This window comes from Simochromis diagramma, unplaced genomic scaffold (assembly GCF_900408965.1).
Source record: "Simochromis diagramma unplaced genomic scaffold, fSimDia1.1 OVJJ01000107.1, whole genome shotgun sequence".
Classification (NCBI taxonomy): domain Eukaryota; kingdom Metazoa; phylum Chordata; class Actinopteri; order Cichliformes; family Cichlidae; genus Simochromis; species Simochromis diagramma.
In genome coordinates, this window is record NW_024387209.1 from 2,658,983 (window position 1) to 2,685,002 (window position 26,020).

At 44.2% G+C, this 26,020-nt stretch overlaps 1 protein-coding gene across 1 annotated transcript in view; it reads right to left on the minus strand.

The window, feature by feature from the left end:
- Window positions 1-7,502: 7,502 nt before the first annotated feature.
- LOC120746024 overlaps window positions 7,503-26,020 on the minus strand; it is an 88,044-nt gene continuing 69,526 nt past the window's right edge. The window contains exons 11-15 of the mRNA XM_040051243.1: window positions 19,864-19,873; window positions 12,887-13,298; window positions 9,296-9,559; window positions 8,926-9,180; window positions 7,503-8,824 (exon numbers count right to left, since the gene is read on the minus strand). Coding sequence (XP_039907177.1) covers window positions 8,557-8,824; window positions 8,926-9,180; window positions 9,296-9,559; window positions 12,887-13,298; window positions 19,864-19,873 — 1,209 coding nt within the window. The 3' untranslated portion in view covers window positions 7,503-8,556. The remainder of the gene's footprint in view (window positions 8,825-8,925; window positions 9,181-9,295; window positions 9,560-12,886; window positions 13,299-19,863; window positions 19,874-26,020) is intronic.

Genomic DNA, 26,020 nt, shown 5'->3' on the forward strand with positions numbered 1-26,020 from the left:
TGCAGCAAATGACTGAGTAAGTATTTTAGACTTTAGTTTACTTCAGCCCAGTGGCGGAGCGGGGGGGTGGCTTACTGGGCTTAAGCCCGGGTTGTTTTTTCAGAAGCCCGGGGTCTTTTGGAGTGTAATTTTTTCATAGTTAGATGCCTGGCTGACAACTGTATAAAACAAAAAACTACACACAATATTCGACGCACATAGTGCACACTGTGGGAATTTCCGACTGTGCGTAAATCCCCCCTAATATTGGTATGATCCGAGCTCAGGCACTAAGCGGGGCGGGGCAGCTGCTGCCTGCGAGTGCAACCCTAACATAAAACTAAATTACCATATCAACATACAATTACTGAAATTCAAACTGAAATACACCGTCTGTTTTAATAAAGTCAAAGAGTAAGCGGGTGTACCGAGTGTATGTACTTATGTGTTTTTGAACTGAAAGAAAAAGAAACTCAAACTCTTATAACATCACTCATGCATTTCTTAACTTAGAAGCACTTTCAAACTTTCAAACATCCTACTTTGCATCACCAAAGAAATACCTCTCACCCCTTTATTTATCATTCAAAACCTTCTACTCACAGCATTCACACACTTACACTGTTACAGGAGTTAGAAATATACCTCAAAATACGCTTTCCTAAGAGTATTTTAGACGTGCCTTTCATAATCAGAACGAGCAAGTCAAAGAAAAACAATTGAAACCTCTATTAATTCTCACAGCACACACATAGAATAGAAAAAATAAAACACACCAGCCACTCAATATATTTATATATATATATCCAAACTCAGTCAATTACTATACATCCACTACGGCAACTCAAAACTTTATTTATAACCTTCTAATAAACATGGATGGCTTCTTAAACACACACATTCAACAATGTTTGCAGCAATATTTATAAAACCAACTGTGGTTTAAGCAGTTCACCGCTTACTAATTTGCATTTTCTGAGTCTCTGTTTTATGGTGCCGTTAGTTCTCACAAATTCTTTTGCTGAAGTTTCAAAGTTTAGAGTGTAAAAGTGTGTATTAATGATCTGAATCATCCCTCCTTTTGACACATGAGTAACTCCATGTGTCACTAATGCTGTTGTTCTGTTTAGGGATTTGGGAAGTATCGGTTTACCCTCACAAGTCATCAGATCATCTTTTAGTTCTGCTCCACACTTTAACCATTTCTTCTGTTCTGCGGTTGGTGCTGCTTTCTGTTCATCCTTAAGTACGTCAAGTGGTATTTGCTTAGTGGATGTCGACATTAATATGTCTACAGTTTTTTGTGCGGCCAACTTAGCTGCTTGATCTGCAAAGTTATTGCCTCTAGTTATTCCTGATTTATCTTTCTGATGTGCAGCACATTTGCACAATGCTAAATGTTTTGGCAATGTTATTACTTCTAACAGTGTCTTCAAAAGACTTCCATGCTGTACTGGGTTTCCAGTAGACGTAATCATTCCTCTGTTCTGCCAGATCTTTGCAAAGTGGTGCACTGCTGAAAAAACATACTGGCTGTCAGTGTATATATTTATATCTTGGCCTGCGTGCAATTCACATGCGCGTATGACTGCTTTCATATAACCTGCTCCTCCATCTACATGTAAGTAGAAAGGCTTATCATAGTCAGGCAGTGCTAAAATTGGATTAATCAGTAATGCCTATTTTTAAATAACTGAATGCTTCTTCCTCTTTTTTCTTCTGTGTAGATGCAACACTACATTTTCACTTAAGGCATTTTAGATCATTTCTAGTTTGTCAAAGAAATCACACATTTCAAACTTTTAAGTTAGGTTTTTTTTTTATATGTATATATATATATATTTTAAACTTTGCATTGCTCACAGCTCATAGCTCACAGCTCTAAAACTAGGCATTTGTAAATCATATGCCTAATCACTATGTGTCACTGTGATCCACAAGTATGGTCACAAATTCGTTTCCAGACCAACAAAATAATCAAACAAACAAATAAAACACTGAAAAATGCCAAACAATAACATGTTTCAGTTATTTAAGTAACTTATATATCATGTTTAACCTGAGTAGCGAACGACCGCGGCGGTTTGAAAACGATGTGCCCGGAGTTTGCTGTTCTCGCTGGCTCAGATATTTGAAGTTTACACAGCTACATTCTCGCCTGAAAATATGTTAAAAGTTTATTTTGTGACCCAGAAAGAGTAATAAGAGTAATATTAAAACTAAGTAGCTGCAGTAGTAGTAGCCATTGTTGGAAACTGGAATTGGCTGGGCCAATCTGGGATATGGTCTTTCAATTTTGTTGTCCAGGTGAAAATCGGGAGAAATTGGGGAGAGTGGTGGCTCCGGGAGATTTTCGGGAGAGGCACTGAAATTCTTTGTTATATCCAGGTTCTTCCTTCTTGCTGCCATCCTCCTCTCCTCCTTGCAGGTCTGTGTAGCTCAGGCTTGCTGCTGCTAAGACTAAACGGGGCTCCCTGAAAGGCACAGCCAATCACATTGGCCATATTTGTCACATGAGGTAGGACTCCAGTAGAGAACGTAATTTAACTCTTTCTGCACCGCTGGGTGAATGAGACGTTGACAGATCGTTATTTTTCTTTCTCTCTGGTTTGCTTTTCTTTACTCGAAGAGATCAAATTATTGGTGGGGACAATTCAGTAATCGCTGGATATTGGTGGGGACATGTCCCTTCCGTCCATGCCAAATCTACGCCCTTGCTAGACACCCTCATCCAAGGAGGCCCTGCCAGGGTTGATCAGGCCCCGGAGTATGTCAATGGTTTATGTTAAATTGTTATTTCTCTTCTTCTTTTAGTTTTCTACAGTTTATTCTATCTATTCACTGCAACTCAGAAATACTTATCTCTTTAACATTTATGGAGCCTAATTTCTTCAAAGGGACAGAACAGGTAATAGAGAGAAGTAAGACAAGTAAGACAAGATAGGAGAGAGCAGAGATCCCTCTGATCCCAATCTCTCTAAGCAGTTTTGCTGTTGTACTGGCAATAAAACCCCTGCACCCCACTTCCACCGGCCGCACCTTGATCTTCCAGTCTCTGTCCTCTGCCTCAGCTGCCAAGTTGGCATACCGCAGCTTCTTACACTCAAATACTTCCTCAATTGCTTCCTCCCACGGTACCGTCAGCTCAATGACGTACGTAAGTTTTTGGTAGTTAGACCAAAGGACGAGGTCTGGTCGCAGAGTAGTTGTTACGATCTCTGTGGGAAAACTTAGTCTCTAATCCAAGTCCACTTGCATTTGCCAATCCCTGGCAACCTTCAGCGGGCCCAGATCCGGGGTTGAGGGGCTTGCCCTCGACTTGTCTCCCTCCCGGACAAATGTTGATGAAAGCCGACGCTCCTCTTGGTTCATGAAAGGTTGAGCGTTGATGGATTTCCTTTTGCGCTCAACTTTCTCAGCCAGATAGCTGAGGACCTGGTTGTGTCTCCATGTGTATCTGCCCTAAGTAAGGCTAGTCCTACAACCAATCAAGATATGCTTGAGTGTCGCTGGGACTCTACACAGGGTGCAGGATGGGTCCTTTCCAAACCATCGACACTTCGGTGTTTCAGTGTTCTTGTCTTCTGTTAAACAGGAAGAAGGAACCTGTAACAGCTGATGTCTGTGAGGTTTTCATGTTAACCAAGATTTGTCTGCTCTTTGATGACAGCTGCTTGGCTGATGCTACAGGAGGTGCTGGTGTTTTTATAGGACAGCTGAGGGGGTCACCTGCCCTTTAAGACATGTCTGATCTGTATGAACGTGACACATCACTTTATTCACGTCCTGTGAACATTTATTTCTTTTATATATAACCTCACCATAAATGATGTTGTATGCAGTCTATTTAACAACATAAAAATATACTGCTATTAAAAAACAGAAAGAAAGTCATTGTTACTACATCAGATCTGATAATTATATCATTATCAGAACAACAGCCCTCTAGCGGAGACAAGTAGGAACTCCAAAAACAGTAAAGGTTAAAAAACAAATAAACAACAACACACAAACACTCCTTCCTGTACCTTCCCTGCCCTCTAGTGGACACATCCTTGAACTGCATATAAGCTGATTCAAGCTGGAGAAATTAAATATGGAAATAACATCCGGCCAGACACTTCAAAATAAAAGGCCCCATTGTCGTTACGTGCTGTGACCACCAGAGGGCGGCATATATCAAACATACTGATAATAAAACTCACTGTAATGTCTGAAAGAATGTTTGTTAAGTGTTTTTTTTTTTTTTTTTTTTTTTTTGCCTGTCCCATTTGGTTCTTTAGCCATCAGAATTGTTGTCTGAAGACCAACAAGGATACCCAATGGATATTGGGTATCCTTGTTGGTCTTCAGTTGGATACCCAATGGATATTGGGTATCCTTGTTGGTCTTCAGACAACAATTCTGATGGCTACTTTGCCAAATGGATCATCGTGGCATTGCCGTATTGGTCCATTTGATCGACCTTTGTTTTTATTATTTATTATATTTTATTTTCAGATGTTACAGACGGGACAGACATGAGTGAGGGATAGGAAAGGGAGAAAGAAAGAGGAAGGAAAAGAAAAACAGAAGGGGAGAGGGACAGTGAGAAAGGGGGGGAGAGAAAAAAAGTCTCCTGGATCACCTGTTGAGAGAAGAAGAATAGAAAACAGCAAAAAAAAAAACCCAAAGCAACATACTAAACACAACACCATCGCATTAATCTAGCTAAGTGTAAACAGCAGTAAATACTAAATATTCAATGTTGTTGTGCAGCACGCAGGACAGACAGCGCACAATGTGCTTTGAAGTAGCAGCCAAGAAAGGTGTAATTTAAGTCTACGAGCAGTGAACACCCGTGTGCACACCTGTGTGGATCAGTGCGCTTGTATTCAAATGGTTTCCACATGTAATGGTCTGCAAGAGGATGTAGAGAGCCATAGCCCTGTCCCCCAGGGCATGAAGCAGGCATGGAGGAGATCCAGGCCCCAGACATCCAGAGGCCCCAGAGTGCGAGAGCCCAAGGAGGACCACTGGAGGGGTAGCCGTGCCACCCTCATGGGAAGGGCTGAGGATCCCCAGACGAGGTGTCACCCAGTAGCCACCGAGCAGAAGCTAGAGGGGGCTGCACCGGCGTGCCCGCCGGCTCTGCCGGCAGCCAGCTGTGCCAGAGTGAACCGAGCCGCAGGCCCAGAGGCTGGAGGCCGGAGGCCCGAAGGCCCCCCGCAGGAGGCCTGACCGAGCAACAGGCGCCAGGCCCCGCCAGGTAGCCACCGGGAGTGAGCCGGTACATACCTGAGTGCCCAGCCCCGGACACCAAGAACCACCAACGCACCGACCCCTGAGGGCATCAGTCACCGGCAGGGAGTGTGGTGAGGGGAGATAGGCCTTGGAGGGCCTGGGAGTTCCCAGAGAGGTGGAGTCTAAGACCCAACCTGACATATAGACACAGACAAACAGGCACACACAGACACAAACATTCATTCCCACCCTCATGCACACATATACAAACACTCAGCACTCACCCAACGTAAGGATTGACATAAATGGACATGTACACACAATCACACTCCCCAAACATACTCTATACCCCGGGTCCAGGTACCCTCGCCCCCAGAGGGGGAAACAGAACCCAGACCCAAGAGATGTTACCCTTCCCCCCGGGGTGGAGGCAAGCAGACCGTCCCAGGCTCTGCAGCAGCAGGGAGGCCAATCGGACAGCTAACATCTCCTCCCAGCCCCCCTGCCCCAATGGCTAGCAGAGAACGGGGGTGTGTGAAGAGCCCATACCTCCCTCCTCCTGCTCATGTGTAGTGAGTACTGCCAGAGAGCAGCAGGTGTTAGCACGGCCCCTCCCGAGAACCCTCAATGTCTACATGGATTTAAAATTGAGAGGTGGGCACCAGCGCCAGAGGTAGGTTTGAGTACACAGACCGTCCACTGGACGCCGTTAACGTGCCCACCCTCAAGGCCCTATATATATGTGTGTTATGAGAGTGTAAGTAATGTGGATGTCTAAGTTGTGAGATAAAATTGAGGCACAGGTGGCCAGAAGGGGACAGGGGGGGGATGTCTCCCCTGCACCCTTGTGACACACCCGCACCCCAAGGCCCTACCTGTGTGGGTGAGTGTGGTGGAGCGGGAAGAGGGAGGTAGCCGGGGATGGGGAGGAAAAGGAGGGAGGGGAGGATGCCCCTCCCTAGGGCCAGCTCCCCCGCTGACCCCAGTAGGCACCCCCGTCCTCTGGTACCCACCAAGGCAAGGGAGCCCAGGTCCATCCAGACCGGGGCCTACGGTAGCACTGCCAAGCCCCACAGGACCCGGGGCAGCCCACCCTACCCCGCCGCAGAGGAAACTGTACCCACCCCAACATTCAATCGTCTCCCAAACTACACAAGACAACAGACACCCAGGTTAAGTTTATTCTCCACCTCTCCTATGTCTCTCCCCCACCTGCAGAGTGGACTCCTGCAAGGATGGAACAACCTCCCCGCCAGTTGAAGAGCCCCCCAGTTAGGCCGATGCACAAGAGGCCCCCTGCGCCAGGGCTGAGCCCCCGTGCACCCACCCGCTCACAACCTCGGTGACACACCGACGAGGACCGAAGCCCCCAAGGCCCAGCCAGAGCCCCAGCACGGAGGCGAAGCACCCCCGAACCCCAAACCCCCACGCCTGCCCCGGATCCACTCAGGGGCAGCCAGGCCACCAGGCTTTGTTAAGTGTTTAAATAAAGACAAAAGACACAATTATCAAATTATGGACAAAAATACATTTCAAATAACAGGTACTGTCTACAAGATATATAATACTAACACCCTACATAATCACTGATGTGACTGAATTCATTTGCTGTTTTGCTTAATTTGTCAAAAGATGTCAAGAGTTTACCTTATCATCTATTTGATCATAATAGAGTCACACAACACCAGCAGCAAATAAACTTCTTCCAGCTCTTCAGGTTTTGGTGTCTGGTTCTTTTCAGCAAACTGTGGCTTCTGCGGCAGGAATTTCACAGCCTGCGCAGTAAAGTTCAAAGAGAAATATCCGAAGAACCTTGACTTTGGACACTTAAAATAATCAGGCCTTGGATGGACGTCAAAGTTAAGTTTGAAAAGACTACCGAGAGAAACACTGAGTGCAAAATGGACCCAGTGGTGAGTTTGTAAGCTGCGTGTGGCTCAGAATCCAGATCATATCGCTCTCCTTGCTGGTTGCAAAGGAGTTTAAAAAAATATTGACACTTAGGTAGCATGCTAACATACATGCTGCCACCACACAGGAGACAGGAGTGTTACTGTGTGACACATGGTGGTTTTCATGAAGTGACTCTGGTTTAGTTTGTTTTTTAATCTCACACTGAGAACATCTGAATACACACTGAGGTGTTTATATCACTCAGCTCTGCCTGCTTGATGTTTATTCTCATCAGGCATTTCAAAATAAAAGGAAACAGATTGTAGTTGTGGGCAGTAACCACTAGAGGAGGTGTTTACTCTCAAATATCAGGCTGCAGTGTTTGTTGTTTAAATGAGCCAATAAATACTCACACTAATTGATTATGCACAGTTTATTTTAAAGGGATACACAAGAACAGTAAATTCAAGCAAAATAATTTGAAACTTGAAAAAAAGAAAAATTATACATATTGTGTAGTTTTAGTCAATGCAATTTGACAAATGTAACTGAAAATTAAAATTTTAAATTGTTAATGTTAAGTTACAGATCAGCTTCAGCTAAACTGAAAACAGGAAAAGTGGTTAAAACCCGTTAGATGTGACAGATCTGGAGAACAAGGTTAAAGATATACAACTATTTATTATTAAAGATATTTACCATTTGGAAGAGTCAGTGTCACAAATTAGTATGAATATATGGTGATAATAAAAACATTCTTACATACATTGAGAGCTAACATGTTAATAAAATGTGTGTATAATGTGTATAATATAATGTGTATATGAGTAGAAAAACAACAATAAAAGTATATACTTTGAAATAGAAGTCCATGTTTTCTACATTGTACTTATGTTTTACATACTTGAGTCCTTTCTTTCCCCCCTCACCGACTTCACCAATTTTTGTTAATCATGGATAGATGTATCTTTTATTTATAACTATAGACTCAAATGTCTGAGAGTTCATTTTATGTGATAAAAGTCGGCTATGAACAGCGTAACTTGCTGTAGCTAATATGGTAAGCTAACAGAAGACTCAAAGGAGAGAATGCAAAGACAGACAGCATAAATGTATGTGTGGTTGGAATGGGTCCAATTTCGCTGCAGGCAACTGCAAGTGACAAATAAAACTTCATCATCATCATCATAAATAAAGCATATTAACTTTAGTAATACGCTTTAGCTTGCCTCTCCCTCTGATGAAACTTTACTGACCTGCTACAAAGAATAAACAGCTGATATCCAGATAAACACAGTTCATTTATGTTAGCATCAATTAAAGTAGGCTTCGTGCCCTCCATTGGACACAAGCTGAAAACACAAGTTTTTTATTTAATGTTTTTTTGTTTTTAAATTTAGCTTAGAAAATCACATCTATGTGATGCTTCTGCAGCAGGGTACACCTTGGACAGGTGCCAGGCTAACAGAGAGATAGGCAACCATTCGTACTCACACTTATGGGCAATTTGGTGTTTCCAATTAACCTAAACCCACTAAGTGGATGTCTCTGGACTGTAGGAGGAAGCCGGAGGACCTGGGGAGAACATTCAAACTCCACACAGAAACCCCCTGGCCTGATAGTGGAATGGAACTCAGGACCTTCTTGCTGTGAGGCAACAGTGCCACAGTCCTTGTCCTGGATTTCAGGGAGAAGGGCCTGCAGCAGCTGGAAGCTCTCTTCAATCAGTCTAAAGATTAAAAAAAAAATGAAAAAGTTAGTGGGTTTTTGTTTTTTTTTTAAAAAAAAAAACATTTTATTTGGCCTGCGATGTTCAGGAAAGACATTTACTTGACTGTTAGAGGACCATCATGGAGCAGCAGAGTAATCAGACCCTGAGCAGGGATGCAGGTCTCAGTCAGGTCTAACCGTGCGACTGTCCAGTATCTCAGCAGGGAAGCCAAACTACTGACAGCCCTCAACATTACTCTCTGTGATGGTCGGGCTTTCTTAGGCACAAGAGAAAGCTCTTCCACAGCCAGCGGACAGACCACTCTGCCTCTTCTTACCCACTGAAACAGGAGCAAGGACATGTCGATGGAAAGCCTGAAGATCACAGAGACAAAAGAGCAGAAATGATGAACACCAAGAACTAAAGATTCAAAGTGGACAGCAGATAAATGTTTTTTATAAGAACGAGAGTCATGATTTCATTTCCTGCCTCAGACTGTGTAGTTGTGTTGTGTGTCTAAAGAGGAGAGCAGCTGCTCTGGCAGACATCTTGCTGGGTGTGAGGATGAGATCCACTTTAGAGCCACACAGTTTGAGAACTCTCCCCACAGACCAGCAGCTTTTCCTGTGTAACTCTCCTGTTAACAGCAGCTGGAACCCCAGGAGCTGCAGCAGAGACTCCAGCTGCTGGGCCTCCTCTCTGGATCTTACAGACATGGATGTACACACTCTCTGGAAGAAGTCTGGATCACAGCTGGATCACAATGCAGATGAAATAAGAGAACATGCTGAAAACATTCTGCAAATGAAAATATTAATTAAAATCTGCCTTCAGAGCTTGGAAAGAAACGCGTCTGGACTTCTTGAGTTGCTTGAAGACGTTTCACCTCTCATCCGAGAAGCTTCTTCAGTTCTAAGGGTCCAATTGGTGGGGAGTCCCAGATTTAAACCCAGTGGGAGTTTCCCCCCAAAGAGGGACAAAGGACCCCCTGATGATCAGCCAGGGTTTCGGGTGAGCTCATTGTGAAACCTGGCCCCACCCTATCATGTGATTTCCTGAGGTCAGATGGCCCAGGATGTAAATGGGCGTTAAGGCATCTGGGAAGGGATCTCAAAACTGGATTATAGATGGCAGACAGTTGGTGTCGTAAACCACCGCCTCTGTTCAAAGATGGTCGCTCACAGTGGACGTAAATGGCTTCTTTCACTCCTCTTTCAAACCATTTGTCCTCTCTGTCCAAAATGTGAACGTTGGCATCCTCGAAAGAGTGACCTTTTTCCTTTAGATGCAGATGAACTGCTGAGTCTTGTCCCGTGGAGGTGGCTCTTCTATGTTGTGCCATGCGCTTGTGAAGTGGCTGTTTGGTCTCTCCGATGTAGAGGTCTGGGCATTCCTCGCTGAACTGTACAGCATACACCACACACTGTACCCGCTTTCACACCTTGGCTCATGTGATTAGGTAGAGGATCATCAGGGGGTCCTTTGTCCCTCTTTGGGGGGAAACTCCCACTGGGTTTAAATCTGGGACTCCCCACCAACTGGACCCTTAGAACTGAAGTAGCTTCTCGGATGAGAGGTGAAACGTCTTCAAGCAACTCAAGAAGTCCAGACGCTTTTCTTTCCAAGCTCCTTAGACTACGATGACCTGGATGACTGAGAACCTTCACAGACATAAAATCTGCCTTATTTACCTGAGCTGTGAGATATAAGGCAGACACTGCAGGAAACTCCTCACTTCACTCTCTTCATGTGAGCAGCCTCTCAGCTTCACTTGTTTCTTCTCTGGTTGGAGTTTCAGCACTTCCAGGAGGATGGAGGTCTTTCTCTCTGAGAGGTTTATGGACCAGACTGCAGGAGCTGACTGGAAAACTGACTGTAATGATGGAAGGACACTCAAGCCTGCTTTAGTCTCACAGTCCTTCACATGAGAGTACAGATCCAGCAGGAAATAACACTGAGATTCCCTTTGATCCCTTTGATTATGATTAATAATAATTATAGTTTGACCAATATCATCATCCACGTATCTCTCATTAAAAGGGAATGTTTGATATGTGCACACTGATGATAACAGCTCCAGTATCTTCTCTCCTGTCTGCTGTTCTCTCTCTGCTGCTGCACAGAACAGATTCACAAAGAACCTGATTTCTTCTTCATCTGGCATCCAAGAATCAACACTGGAACAATGAGAAGGAAAGATTTAGTGATGATTAGATCTGAGCTGCATAAATACAACAAAACACACTACTGATGGACTCCATCTTGTCCATGTGTGTCCTGTATATAATCAAAGTCCATTTTAAAGCCATCTTCCATCAGAGCAGCTGAACATTGTTTTTTAGACTGTTACTGACTCACAACACAAACATTAATCCTGTGTGTGAAATCACTGCGTATTGAACTGTAACTGTCATTTTATTTGCTGTCTGACTTTAGAGAGTAAAACACTAAATATCAACAATATAGAAACACACAGAGTGGAACAACAACATCTACACTTCATATCTTGTACAACAGCAGCTTCACCTGCTGCTCACATCACACACACATGGAAATCACACTTATTCTACACATCTGCAAGTGGAAACACAGAGTAATGAAGACTCCGCTGTCTAACATTTTCATTTGATGCTCACTGTAGTGCTCCTAATTGCCGAAGTAACTTTTTAATTTTTTTAATTTAAATGACAGCTCGGAGTGGCAAAGCGCTGCAGTGGTTAGCACTGTTTCCTCATATCAAGAAGGTCTTAGGTTCAAATCCAGCCTGAGGCCTTTCTGTGGGGAGTCCGCGTGTCTGCCTTGTTTGGATGGATTCTCTCTGTATACTCTGTCTTGCTCTCATAGTCCAAAAATATGCACATTAGATTAAACAACCTTGGATTCACCAGTTAATCCACATACATGATTCTGGTTGGACTGAGGGGGAGAGGGGTTTTACCTACTCCATACAATCTGCTAAGATCCTGACTGTGGGTTTATGGAAGCAGATGCTGTAATCATCGGCCGAATGCTGATTAACAAGTGGGCCAGAATACAAAAGATGCAACAGGGGAGTTGACTGGCAATAGGGGAACTATTAAAAACAGTGGCTGCAGTGGTCACTTTTCATTATTTTTTACACTCTTTTTCACTTCAAGCTGGTTCTGTTGGACCAATAGTACAAGCAAGAGTTGCCCACAGATCACTTGTACCATGTATTCACCACAATGCCTCCATCTGACAACAGAGCTCAATGCAGACAGACAGCGAACGTTTTACCTCTGCTGGACCATAAAACCAGCTTAAATTGGCCATAGTGTATGCCTTTCTCTGTTTGATAGATTAATGACATGCCCAGGGTGCATCCTGCCTCATGCCCTATGACAGCTGAGACAGGCTCACGCCCAACCGCGATCTTGAATTAGATAACTGCAGTAATAACAGTTAAAACAGCAATTGTACTTCCCTTCTTATCACTCTAGTAATAGATGTTGTATAAGCAACTTTTTGTAGTTTGAAGCTGCTGGGACATTAAAAAGGTCAACATAAGCTTGTTCATTATATACAGTATGACATTCTTTTTTTAGGATGAGTGATTAACGAGGCTCTGTTGTTGCCACTGAGCTAAGTGTTTATTTTTCAGATTTATTCACTGACATACAACCAGATGACTGTCACATATTTCCAAATTGAAGCAGATATTTATAAAATAAATCAGTATTCCAACATGTTCTTTGTCTGTGTTGTGTTACACAGTGACCTTAAAACTCCCTCTGTTCGCTGTCCGAACAGAAACATGGAAAGATGAACAGATTTGTGGGACCATGAATTACTCTTGAGCGTGTCTCCCTAGACTACTATGCCCACAACCCAGACACCGAAGAAGCAGGAAAAGAATGGATGAATAGATGACATTTAACTGAAATACGAACCCATGTGGATACATTCACAGTTTGTGCATATAACACTAATTATCAAAACAAATCTGCTAAATTTTAAGTTGTACAATAATAAACAATTAAAGCAGAAAATATTTCCAAAACATATTTGAGAACACATCTCTTCTCATGCAGTCAGTCATGTAAAGTACAATTCATTTACCTGAGCTGTGAGATATAAGGCAGACACTGAAGGAAACTCCTCACTTTACTCGTTTTCGGTGAGCAGCCTGTCAGCTCCACTTGTTTTTTCTCTGGTTGGAGTTTCAGCACTTCCAGGAAGATGGAGGTCTTTCTCTCTGAGAGGTTTATGAACCAGACTGTAGGAGCTGAAAAAACTGACTGTAATGATGGAAGGACACTCAAGCCTGTTTTAGCCTCATAGTTCTTCACACTGGATAACAGATCCAGCAGGAAATTACACTGAGATACACGCATGGATCTTTCATTAAAAGGGAATCTTTCATATGTGCACACTGATGATAACAGCTCCAGTATCTTCTCTCCTGTCTGCTGTTCTCTCTCTGCTGCTGCACAGAACAGATTCACAAAGAACCTGACTGCTTCATCTGATGGCTCGTATTCAACACTGAAACAAAAAGAAGGAAACAATATATGAATATGGTTTGATTTTCATATATACACACTATGGATGGAGTCCATGTTGTCCACATATGTCCTATATATAATTAAACATTATATATGTTTCAACCTGATAACAATAAGCAGAAGACAATGAACGGATGGATCTTCCACCAGAGCAGCTGGGGTTTTTTGGTTGTTTTTTTTTTTCGGAACTCTCTTAGGCAGCTTTCGTGTCATGTCTTTAAGTAGTCTTCAGGAATAGTTCTCCAGGCTTCTTGAAGGACATTTAAAGCTCTTCTTTGGATGTTTCTGCCTTTTGATCAGTTCTCTGTCACCATGATCCCAAGCTGCTTCAATAATGTTGAAGTCCGGGCTCTGGGGAGACCAATCCATGACTGATAGAAAACCACAAAGTGGAACACTATCTCGGTATGCTTTTACTGCATTGGCAGTCTGTTTGGGATCATTATCACAAGGGAAAAATGAAGCCTTTGCCGATCAGACGCTTCCTGAAATCTGGTGATACTTTTAAAAACCTAATTAAGAGGATTATGTAACTTCTGTAGAACACCAAGAATTCATGAAGGGGTTTCAGCGATAAGTGAGAAGCAGCGAGTTTATTATCACTTTAATTACACAGGTCTGCCCCTGAGCTGCATGGGATATTTTTGGTAAATTTTATGTTTTTAGGGTGCTAAATCCAAAAATGATCTCCATTTCCTCCATCATGTACAGTTTTTGTTTTGTTTTTTTTTGCAAAACATGAGGAGTTTATATTAAAAAAGCACAACTGGAGTCACGTGGTACGCCCGCCCAACTTGGGCGGATCTAGGGAAATTTTCTTAGGGTGGCATGAGGGTGGCAAAGAAATCAAATGGGGTGGCAAAATCGAAGCCTTTTTTTTTTTTTTCAAACATATGCAGGTGGTTACATATGGTTAAAATGATTCAAATGCAGTAAGTATACATGTTTTTCATATAAATATAGTCTATAACTAAATTATTGTCTGTAGCCCACATAATTACACACTTTACAGCAACTTTCAGGCTACTTCGTTAGCTAGTATGGCGGAGGCACCTAAAGGAGCTGATGCTAGGTGCTCTTCCCAAGATAGTGTGGCAGCCGAGCTGACTTCTATAAGATCTCTGCTTGAGCAGGTAGTGCAAGACATGAATGCGGTGAAAGGTGGAATTGAGTCTCTTAAGGACGCGGTGAATAGCCTAGGTGCTAGGGTGGACGAAACCGAGACAAGAATCTCCCGTTTGGTTGATGAGGAGGCTAAAGCTAGCTCAATTAGTACGAACTTGAGGATATAGAAACAGCGGCTGCAGGAAAAAGTAACAGCGCTCGAGGGATTTTCCCGACGCCATAATATCAGAATATTGGGTGTTAAAGAAGGAACCGAATGTCGTAATCTTGAGGATTGCGTGAAGAATCTGTTGTCCGAGGCTCTGGACATTGAGATGGGAGATTGGTACGAAATAGACAGAATCCATCGGGTGGGGCCAGAAATAGACAGAATCCATCGGGTGGGGCCAGCACCTCCGATGCCAGCTGCGGATTCCAGACCGAGACACATCATTGTTCGCTTCCTACGGGATAAATCCAAGATGTCCGTACTGGCGGCTGCCAGAAAAAAGAAGCAGATCATTTGGAAAGGCATGAGAGTCCGTTTTTTCCAGGATTATGCACAGGAGGTACAAGAAAAACGCAGGAAGTTTGATGAGGTACGTCGTCTACTGCAACAGCGCTATATTGGTTATTCCCTTCACTTTCCTGCTGTCATGACCTTCTCAATGGATAACCAGCGTCATCAGTTTTCCAACCCGGCAGAGGTTAAGCGATTTCTTAGTGGCCGGGATTCGGCAAACATTCCGGGTGATGGAGATGAAGAGGAGGTCTCTTTCACGGCTGAAAATGGACAATAACAATGTTAAGGGTAGGTCTACTTCTGTGGTTTTATCAAGGACCGGGGTTTTGTTTTTAATTTTAGCCCTGAAACAACTAGTCATGCATATCGGTTATTAGGTTATTGTTGAGAAGAGCAGTGTGGGGTTTCTCCCCCCTCTGTTTTCTGGTATTGTGTTTTTCGTTTCTTCTCCTCTTCTCACAGCTTTAAGGCGTGGAGGCGTGGTTTAACCCAACTGTTCTTATATTTTTTGTTGCCGTTTGTTTCTATGTTGTGGTGCCTTATGACCTATTTTTCTTGACCACTGGGTTGCTTCACGTAACTGGCTTTAAGGATTGCTGTTTGGGTAAACTGGATTTTCTTTTGGATGAATCTGTAAAATAATTTGGCTTGCATGGCTTCATGAAGTTATGTAAAATACTGTTGTGGAATATAGCGGGTTGTCATAATGCTATTAAAAGGAAGTAAATCATCTCATATTTGAAACAGAAAAAGACAGATATAGCCCTGATTCAGGAGACCCATCTTGACGAGGTGGAATCATTAAAGTTCAAAAGAGATTGGGTGGCTCAAGTCTATTTTAGTGCATTTTCTGGTAGGAAAAGAGGGGTGGTCATAATGATCAGAAGAAATTTGGATTTTCAGGTACTCAAGCATTATACGGATCAGGAGGGTAGATGGGTGGTCTTGGATGCATGTCTACAGGGGCAGAAAGTGACACTGGTCAACATATATGCCCCCAATTCTCCTCAACCACAATTTTTTTCACAAAGTCTGTAACACTGTGCGGAATATTGGTAATACAAATATTGTAATTGGGGGGGATTTTAACCAGGTCAGGGATGTGTTTTTGGATAAATCCTCCCATCCTGGACCAAGTAAGGACCCTGTAAGTGCTGCTGTGGACATGTCAGGGGAACTGAGCCTGGTGGATATATGGAGACTTCTTCATCCTCAAGAAAGAGACTATACTTTCTTTTCGCATCCTCACTCAACCTACTCTAGGATAGATTACTTTCTGGTGTCTCGCTCTCTGGTGAGTCAAACCGTTGGGTCCTCCATTGGTAATATTGCAGTAACGGATCATGCTCCCATTGACCTTGTTCTTTCTAGTAATGATAATGTTTAACCTTCACCTAGGTGGCATCTGAACAACTCACTATTGAAGAATAAGGGTCACTGTGAATGTATAAGGGAAATGATGAAGGAGTTTTGGGAGTGTAACGAGGGCTGTATTGACGATGTTGGAAGGACCTGGGATGCTTTAAGGCCTAACTGAGAGGGCGCCTTATCCAGTATCGCTCCTTGATTAAAAAAGCTCAGAGGGACAATCTGATGAAGCTGGAACAGGATATCAAGGAGCTCGAAAAACAGCACATGCTGCAACAAGAGAGGGAAATGTGGAACAAATTGATCAAACTGAAATTTGAGATGAACAGCATACTGCAGAAAAAAGCTGAATATGCAATGTTTTTGCCTGAATCAAAAGTATTTTGAACAAGGGGAGAGAACAGGTAAAATGCTGGTGCACAGGGTTAAGCAAATAAAATCTAGCAACCTTATACCATCTATTTTTGATAATAATAACAATAAGTCCCATATGGAAAAGAAAGAGTAAAAACTTATAAAAGACTTGCATAAGATGTGGCCTACTTCATATAGTGAATCATATAAGGCTTATATGATTTACTCATGAAAGTGGCCACTTTCTCATTACTTTCATATATTGTTTTAGTAAGTATCCAAAACATACAAGTTTCATTTATATAATTTTTCAAGGGATCTTATATCTGTTTTCACTCTTGTATGCTTTTCATACAAGTTTCACACAAGACAGATACAAATTTTATAAGATTTATATATATCTTTTCCACATGGGGTTGACCACCAGTAAAAAAGAAATTAATGATGCTTTTACTAAATTCTGTCAGGAGCTGTGCACCTCCAATGGATTGGTGGAGAAACAGAGGCTGTCAGATTTCTTTTCTTCTATTAAAATTCCCAGCCTGTCCGAAGACCAAAGAACTGTATTAGAAGGAAAGGTCACACTAGCTGAAGTTAAGCAGGCAATTAGTAGTCTTAGATTGGGCAAATCTCCAGGCAATGACGGATTTCCTTCAGATTTTTATAAGGTGTTTATGGACGAATTAGCTCCAAAACTACTGTCGGTGTATCAAGATGCGCTTCAAAAGGGGAGATCACCACTTAGTATGCGATCGGCAGTGATCACGTTATTACACAAAAAAGGGAAAGACTCACAGTATTGTGGGAATTACCGCCCAATTTCATTAACCAACATGGACGAAAAGATTATCTCCAAGATACTAGCTTTGAGGCTTGAGAAAGTACTTCCTTGCTTGGTGCATAGGGATCAGGTCGGTTTCGTGAAAAACAGATGTTCTGCAGATAACTTAAGTAGGATATTGCATATATTATGGAGGAGTGGTAATAATTTAGATCCTGTCATCGCCTTCTCCTTAGACTCAGAGAAGGCCTTCGATAAAGTTGAATATCCATTTCTGTTTTATACGTTGAAGAGATTCGGTTTTGGCCCCATTTTCAGACGGTGGATTCAGGTGATGTACACAGATCCAATGGCTACAGTCACTACCAATGGGATAATATCACCCTCCTTTTCGTTAAGTCGGAGCACTAGACAAGGTTCACCCTTATCACTTCTCATTTTCCCCCTGTTTTTGGAGCCTCTGGCTATTGCACTACGTGAATGTAAGCAGATCAGAGGGGTGGATTTGGGTCAAGAAGAACATAGAACTTGTTTGTACGCAGATGACATTTTATTGATTGCAAGTAACCCAGAATGAGCGGTTCCTGCAATCTCCTTGATTATTGATTCTTTGTCTGCAATCTCTGGCTACATCATAAACTGGTCTAAGTCCGAAGCTATGCCCATTTCTATGCCCAGGCAAAAAGACGTCCTTTAATTGGTCCAAATTATATTGGGCGATCGTGGCTCAAGAGTTGGGAGTTCGCCTTGTAATCAGAAGGTTGCCGGTTCGAGCCCCGGCTTGGACAGTCTCGGTCGTTGTGTCCTTGGGCAAGACACTTCACCCGTTGCCTACTGGTGGTGGACAGAGGGCCCGGTGGTGCCAGTGTTCGGCAGCCTCGCCTCTGTCAGTGCGCCTCAGGGTGGCTGTGGCTACAATGTAGCTTGCCATCACCAGTGTGTGAATGGGTGGATGACTGGATGTGTAAAACGCTTTGGGGTCCTTAGGGACTAGTAAAGCGCTATACAAATACAGGCCATTTACCATTTATATGCTGCAAAAGATAGTGGCGGGTTGGCATTATCCAAGATGGTTTGGTATGATTATACATTCTCTCTTTCTCAGTTAGTTAAGATAAATAACTCCCCTACGGAGAAGCCGTCATGGGTTGTGATTGAGGGAAGTCTTGTGGCTACATCTTTAGAGGCCTTCCTCACTCAGAGGGGAAGACCAGTACCGTTTAAAGATCCAGTGTTGGCTTTTATACAAGAGACCTGGTCTAGAGCTCACCAATTTATTAACGCTAGCCCCTATCTTACCTCTAGAGCCTCTATCTGGTATAATAAGAAAATATTAATTGGTAAGAAATAGTGGTGCAACGGATCAAAAGTCCCACGGTTCGGATCGGATCACGTTTTTTTCGTCACGAATCGGATCAATTTTCGGATCAGCAGAAAAAAAAAAAGAAGACAAAAATTTAACTCGCCATTTACTTATTTAAGTATTTTTTGCCTATTAAAAAACATTCAACTCAAGACTCATTCCACGCAATTATATAAAAACGCGGAACACTGGACCAGCTCTTTTATTACTCCTGGTGTATATGGTTCTGTCCATCCAAAACATGAATAAAAAAAAAAAAAAGCACAACTGACCCCCTTCATTTCCTCACATTTTCTATTTGTATTTCTCTCGAGTCTCGCTCTTAGAAATATTAAATTAATGTAAGTAATAATTATTGGATATGGTTTTTTGAGTCAAGTATAGGTTACCAGATTTCAGTGTAAAAAGGGAAATTGTACAGTTAATTACACTAAAAACATGAGTTTTGCAAGAAAACCTGACAAGATGGAATTTTTAAAATATTTTTCCTGGTTTTAGCGAGTAAAAAGCTATAAGAAATATTATAAAAATCCTATGCAGTTTTTTGGTTGCAGACCTGTGTTATCATTGCATTGACCTGGCCAGTTAATCCAATAAATAAATACATAATAATACATTTTCATTGTCAACCAATCAGCTTCTTTTTCATTTTCACAATTGCTTATGTTCAGTGTTACTTATTTATTTATTTATTTTTTTCATTTTCACTTAAACAAAGATTTCGTTTCATTCCTTTATTGATACCTGGAGTCGGTCCTGCCATGCCATGGTCCTCCAGAGTTACTTCTAGTTAAGTTCTGTTCTGTACAGTGGTGAGCATTATTCAGTGTTTTTAATTGTGTTATTTTACGTGTTTAACTTAATATTTCAGTTAAGCATAATTTTAAGAGAAATCTGTATAATTATAAGTATTATCATAGGATCTATCAAAATCTTCCATTAATGTGTATGTCAGTGATGTTTTCGCTAGCAATAGCCTTTGACATTATCTTTGGCCTACATGGAATCTCAGTATTTGTTGAGTATAACTGTATCAAGATTTTGATGAGCTTCCTTAAGCACACCTGAAATAAAAAAAAACATTTCTTTAGTGTTTGGCACCACTTTACTCTAACTGTAACTGCCAAGGCTCTATAGTATTGGTGAGTATTCAGACTATTTACTTTACTGTTTAAATATGGAAGAAATATAGTATCATCAGAATTCAACTATTTTTAGACATTGAATTTTTATCCTCCAAAATTCACCTGCAAAAAATTCACCATCAAATATTCACCTGCAAAAAATTCACCTGCAAAAAATTCACCATCAAATATTCACCTGCAAAAAAATTCACCTGCAAAAAATTCACCATCAAATATTCACCTGCAAAAAATTCACCTGCAAAATTTCACCTGCAAAAATTCAACTGCAAAAGTGATGAACTTGAATGACCCAAGCCGGAGCAATCAGCACGAGATCGAGTCGAGCGGCTCTCAGCCAATTAAATTACGCTGTTTGATCACATGACACTATTAGCCAATAGTGTGTCTCCTAAAAGAGAGCTGTTTAAAGGTGAGTGATTAAATGATTGAATGTAACTTCGCTCCACACAAGACAAGTAATACTCATATTGGTATCTAAGAATTAATCATTTATTAGATACCAATACCTCCTTGAATCGCTACCTTATCGTGGTGGAGGGGTTTGTGTGTCCCAGGGATCCCAGGGGCTATGTTGTCTGGGGGCTTTTGCCCCCTGGTAGGGTCTCCCATGGCAAATTGGTCCTGGGTGAGGGACCAGACAAAGAGCGATTCAGAAGACCCTTATGAAAAGAACATCGAGGGAACAGTTTACCCTGCCCGGGATAGGGTTACCGGGGCCCCGCACTGGGGCCAGGCCCGGGGAGGGTGCCCAAGGGCGAGCGTCTGGTGGCCGGGCCTTAGTCCATGGGGCCCGGCCGGGCACAGCCCGAAGAGGAGACATGGGCCCATCCTCCCACAGGCCCACCACCCGCAGGAGGCGCCATAGGGGTCGGGTGCATTGTGTGCCGGGTGGCGGCCAGGAGCGGAGGCCCTGGCAGACTGACCCCCGGCTGCCAAGACTGGCAATAGGGACAAGACTTTCGGACTGCCTCGAAGAGATTCTGGCAAACCGTCAGGCGTCTCAGGAGGGGAAAGCGGTGCTCTACCTGCACTGTGTATAGTGCTGGCGGAGCGCTGCTGACGTCGACTGAGAAAATTGTCATGCGGTGGAAGGAATACTTCGAGGACCTCCTTAATCCCACTGACACGTCTTCCGAGGAGGAAGCAGAGTCTGGGGATGAGGGGAATGACCCGCCAATTTCCGGGGGCGAGTTCACTAAGGCAGTTAAACAACTCCTTGGTGGCAGAGCCCCTGGTGTTGATGAGGTCCGCCCCGAGTTTCTGAAGGCTCTGGACGTTGCAGGGCTGTCCTGGTTGACACGCCTTTGCAATGTTGCGTGGAGATCAGGGGCAGTACCCGTGGACTGGCAGACCGGGGTGGTGGTCCCCATCTTTAAGAAGGGGGACCGGAGGGTGTGTTCCAACTACAGGGGGATCACACTCCTCAGCCTCCCTGGGAAAGTCTATGCCAGGGTGCTGGAAAGGAGAGTTCGTCCGCTAGTCGAACCTCGGATACAGGAGGAACAATGCGGTTTTCGTCCTGGTCGCGGAACACTGGACCAGCTCTTTATCCTCTCGAGGATACTTGAGGGTGCATGGGAGTTTGTCCAACCAGTCTACATGTGTTTTGTGGACTTGGAGAAGGCATTCGGCCGTGTCCCTCGGGGTGTCCTGTGGGAGGTGTTGCGGGAGTATGGGGTGTCTGGCCCATTGCTACGGGCCATTCGATCCCTATACAACCATTGCAAGAGCTTGGTTCGCATTGCCGGCAATAAGTCGGACTCGTTCCCGGTGGGTGATGGGCTCCGCCAGGGCTGCCCTTTGTCTCCGGTTCTGTTCATAATTTTTATGGACAGGATTTCTAGGCGCAGCCAAGTGGCGGAGGGCTTTCGCTTTGGTGGCCTCAGAATCTCATCTCTGATTTTTGCGGATGATGTGGTTCTGTTGGCTTCATCGGGTGAGGGCCTCCAGCTCGCATTGGAACGGTTCGCAGCCGAGTGTGAAGCAGCGGGAATGAGGATCAGCACCTCCAAATCTGAGGCCATGGTTCTCAGCCGGAAAAGGGTGGAGTGCCCACTCCGGGTCGGGGATGAGTTCCTGCCCCAAGTGGAGGAGTTCAAGTATCTCGGGGTCTTGTTCGCGAGTGATGGGAGAAGGGAGCCGGAGATCGACAGACGGTTTGGGGCTGCAGCTGCAGTAATGCAGACGCTGCACCGGTCCGTCGTGGTGAAGAGGGAGCTGAGTGTAAAAGCGAAGCTCTCAATTTACCGGTCGATCTACGTCCCTACCCTCACCTGTGGCCACGAGCTGTGGGTAGTGACCGAAAGAAGGAGATCGCGGATACAAGCGGGAGAAATGAGGTTCCTCCGAAGGGTGGCTGGCCTCTCCCTTAGAGATAGGGTGAGAAGTTCGGCCATCCGGGAGGGGCTCAGAGTAGAGCTGCTGCTGCTCCACGTCGAAAGGAGCCAGCTGAGGTGGTTCGGGCATCTGACAAGGATGCCCCCTGGGCGCCTCCTGGGTGAGGTGTTCCAGGCATGTCCCACCGGGAGGAGGCCCTGGGGCAGACCCAGGACACGCTGGAGAGATTATATCTCTCGGCTGGCCTGGGAACGCCTTGGTGTTCCCCCGGATAAGCTGGAGGAGGTGGCTGGGGAGAGGGAGGTCTGGGCCTCTTTGCTTAGGCTGCTGCCCCCGCGACCCGGCCTCGGATAAAGCGGATGAAGATGGATGGATGGATAGATACCAATATGAGTATGTCTACCATAAAACTTGTGTGGAGCGAAGTTACATTCAATCAAGATGGTCTGGCATGCTACAACTTTATAGTTGTTAAATTCTGGGTACAAGTGTACATGCCCATCTTGTACATGTTTTTTAATATTATTATTATTATTATTATCATCCTACCCAATTACATGTTTCTTTTAATTGGAGTATACTGTTTTAATGACTTTAGAATATAATTTACATTATGTTCCTTACATTTTCCCTAATTGTATGTTATATTAATCCTATATTTCCATTTTAATATTTCTAATGTTTGCCTTGTTTTCAAAACTGCCTCTGTAGACAGGCAGGGGAGGCGTGGAAATTGTCTTTGAGTTAGTCAAACGTTTTCCTTAGTTCGAGTAGATGATAAAATAAAATAAAAATGAATGGGATTTTAAGTAGGACTAGGCATTCTGTAATGATCCCTATTTAGGAGAAAAACTTAATCACTCACCTTTAAACAGCTCTCTTTTAGGAGACACACTATTGGCTAATGGTGTCATGTGATCAAACAGCGTAATTTAATTGGCTGAGAGCCGCTCGACTCGATCTCGTGCTGATTGCTCTGGCTTGGGTCATTCAAGTTCATCACTTTTGCAGTTGAATTTTTGCAGGTGAAATTTTGCAGGTGAATTTTTTCAGGTGAATATTTGATGGTGAATTTTTTGCAGGTGAATTTTTGGAGTTGAATTTTTTGTAGGTGAACATTTTTGCAGGTGAAATTTTAGGATAAAAATTCAGTGTTATAAATTCAATGTCTAAAAATAGTTGAATTCTGATGATACTATATTTCTTCCATATTTAAATATGTACTCAGTACAGAATATCTTTGAATAATTTGACATTAAGAAATCAAGTTGTAGTTAGAGGTGAAAATCTATTACCCTGAACATGACCATGATGAAATCACTTGAACATCAGATAACAGTTTTCAGGAGCTTTCCTCTCCTCAGGAACTCTCTGCAGGAGGGGGAGATACAGGAGAGGTGGAGGAAGATCTCAGCCTGGGCGTCTATTGTCTCATGTAGTCTGGAAGATGAGTGGATGGTGGGGTGGGTGCAGTTTTCTCTGTGGTGGGGTTGGGTGGACTGTCCCGGACTCTGTGGGGCCGGGGGGCGCTGCTGCACTGGGCCCCGGTCTGGATGGGCCTGGGCCCCCTTTCCCTGGCTGGTCGCGGAGTATGGGAGTGCCTACTGGGGTCAGCGGGGGAGCTGGCCCCAGGGAGGGGTCACCTGCCCCTCCCTTCCTTCCCTCCCCATCTCCAGCTGCCTCCCTCTTCCCGCTCCACCACAACCACCCACACATGCAGGGCCTTGGAGTAGGGGTATGTCACCAGGGTGCAGAGGAGGCTACCCCCCCCTCTGTCCCCTTCTGGCTGCCTCTGCCTCAATTTTATCCCACAACTTAGACATTCACATTACTCACACTCTCATTACAGATACATATAGGATCTTGGGGGTGGGCACGATACACGGAGTCCAAATTACCATCAGGGTGTACACCTCACCCCTGGCGTCGTTGCCCACCTCTCAATTTTGAATACACGTAGACATTGAGGGCTAGCAGGAGGGACTATGCGCTTACCTGCTGCTCTCTGGCAGGTAGCTCCATGCCCTCCTGGGTTTTAAATGCACCTTAGAACACACATGCATCAACACTACAATGAGCGGGTGGAGGGAGGTTTGGAGTCTTCTCTCACCCACATTCTCTGCGACCTGCTGGAGCGGGGGGGCTAGGAGGAGTTGGCCGTCCGACTGCGGTCTGGGGTGTGGGGCCTCCCTGCTGCTACGGAGTCGGGGCGGTCTGCCTCTCCCCACCGCAGGGAAAAGGGTAACACAACCTGGGTCTGGGTGCAGTTCCCCCCTCCAGGGGCAAGGGTACCTAGACCCGGTTCGTAGAGTACGCTTGGGGAGTGTGATCGTGTGTACAGCGTCTCTTTATGTCTGTCTCCACGTTGGTTGAGTGTGGAGTAAGTGCATATGAGAGCATGAGGGTGGGAATGGATGTTTGTGTCTGTGTGTGCCTGTATGTCTGTGACTATATGTCAGGTTGGGTATCAGACGCCACCTCTCTGGGGACATCTCAGGCCCTCCAAGGTTTGGAGGCCTATCTCCACCCACCACCACTTCCCCTGCCAGTGGCGGACTCCCTCAGGTATCGGTGCGTTGGTGGTTCTTTGTGTCTGGGGGTGGGCGTCCGGGTACACACCGGCTCACTTCTTGGCGGCCGCTTATCGGGGCCTGGAGCCTGGGACTCGCTCGGGCCACTTCGGAGGTGGGGTGCCCCCGGCCTCTCGGCCTGGGGCTCGGTCACTCAGGCACAGCTGGCTGCCGGCGGAGCTCACGGGCACGTCACTGCAACCCCCCCTGGCTTCTGCTCCGCAGCTGCTGAGTGAGCCCTCATCTGGGACTCTCCTCAGCTCTTACTGGGACAGTGGCGCGGCTGCCCCTCTGTTGGTCTTCCTTGGTCTCTTGTGTTCTGGGGGCCTCTGGATGTCTGGAGTTTTGATCTCCTCCATACCTGCTTCATACCCTGGAGGACGGGGCTGTGGCTCCCCACACTCCCTAGCAGATCGTTACATGGAGAAACCTTTGGAATGCAAGCATGCTGATCCACACAGGTATGCACACAGGTGTACACACGGGTATTCACAGACGCGGACTACAGCTTTCTTGGCTGCTGCCTCAAAGCACATTGTGCGCTGTCTATCTTGCGTGCTGCACAATATCGTTTATTTATTTAGTATCTACTGATATCTACTGCTAGCTAGTTTATTGTGATGGTGCTGTTTTTTTTATTATGTTGCTCTTTGTTGTTTGCTTTCTCTTCTGTTTTTTTTTCTCCATACAGGTGACCCAGGTGTTTTGTTTGTTTGTTTGTTTGTTTTTTTTGTGTTTTTTTTCTTTCTTCCCCCCCTTCTCACCGTCTCTTCTCCCCTTTGGTTTTCTTTCTCTCCCTCTCTTTCTTTCATTCTTTCTCCCTGTCCTATCCCCCAGTCATGTCTGTCCCGTTTGTAGCAACTGAAAATAAAATAAATTCATAATTATAATAAAGGTCAATCAAATGGACCAATATGGCAAGGCCATGATGATCCACTTGGTAAAATAAATCCGCTTGGCATCTATCTTGGCCTTAAGACAACAATTCTGATGGCTAAAGATCCAAACGGGACAAAAAAAAAAAAAAAAAAAAGATAACAGTTTTCAGTGACACTAAATAACAAAAATCATGTTAAACCAAAAATGTTTTTTATGTGAATTCTATTATTAAAAACTTAGTGAGGGAGAAAAAAGACCTTAATT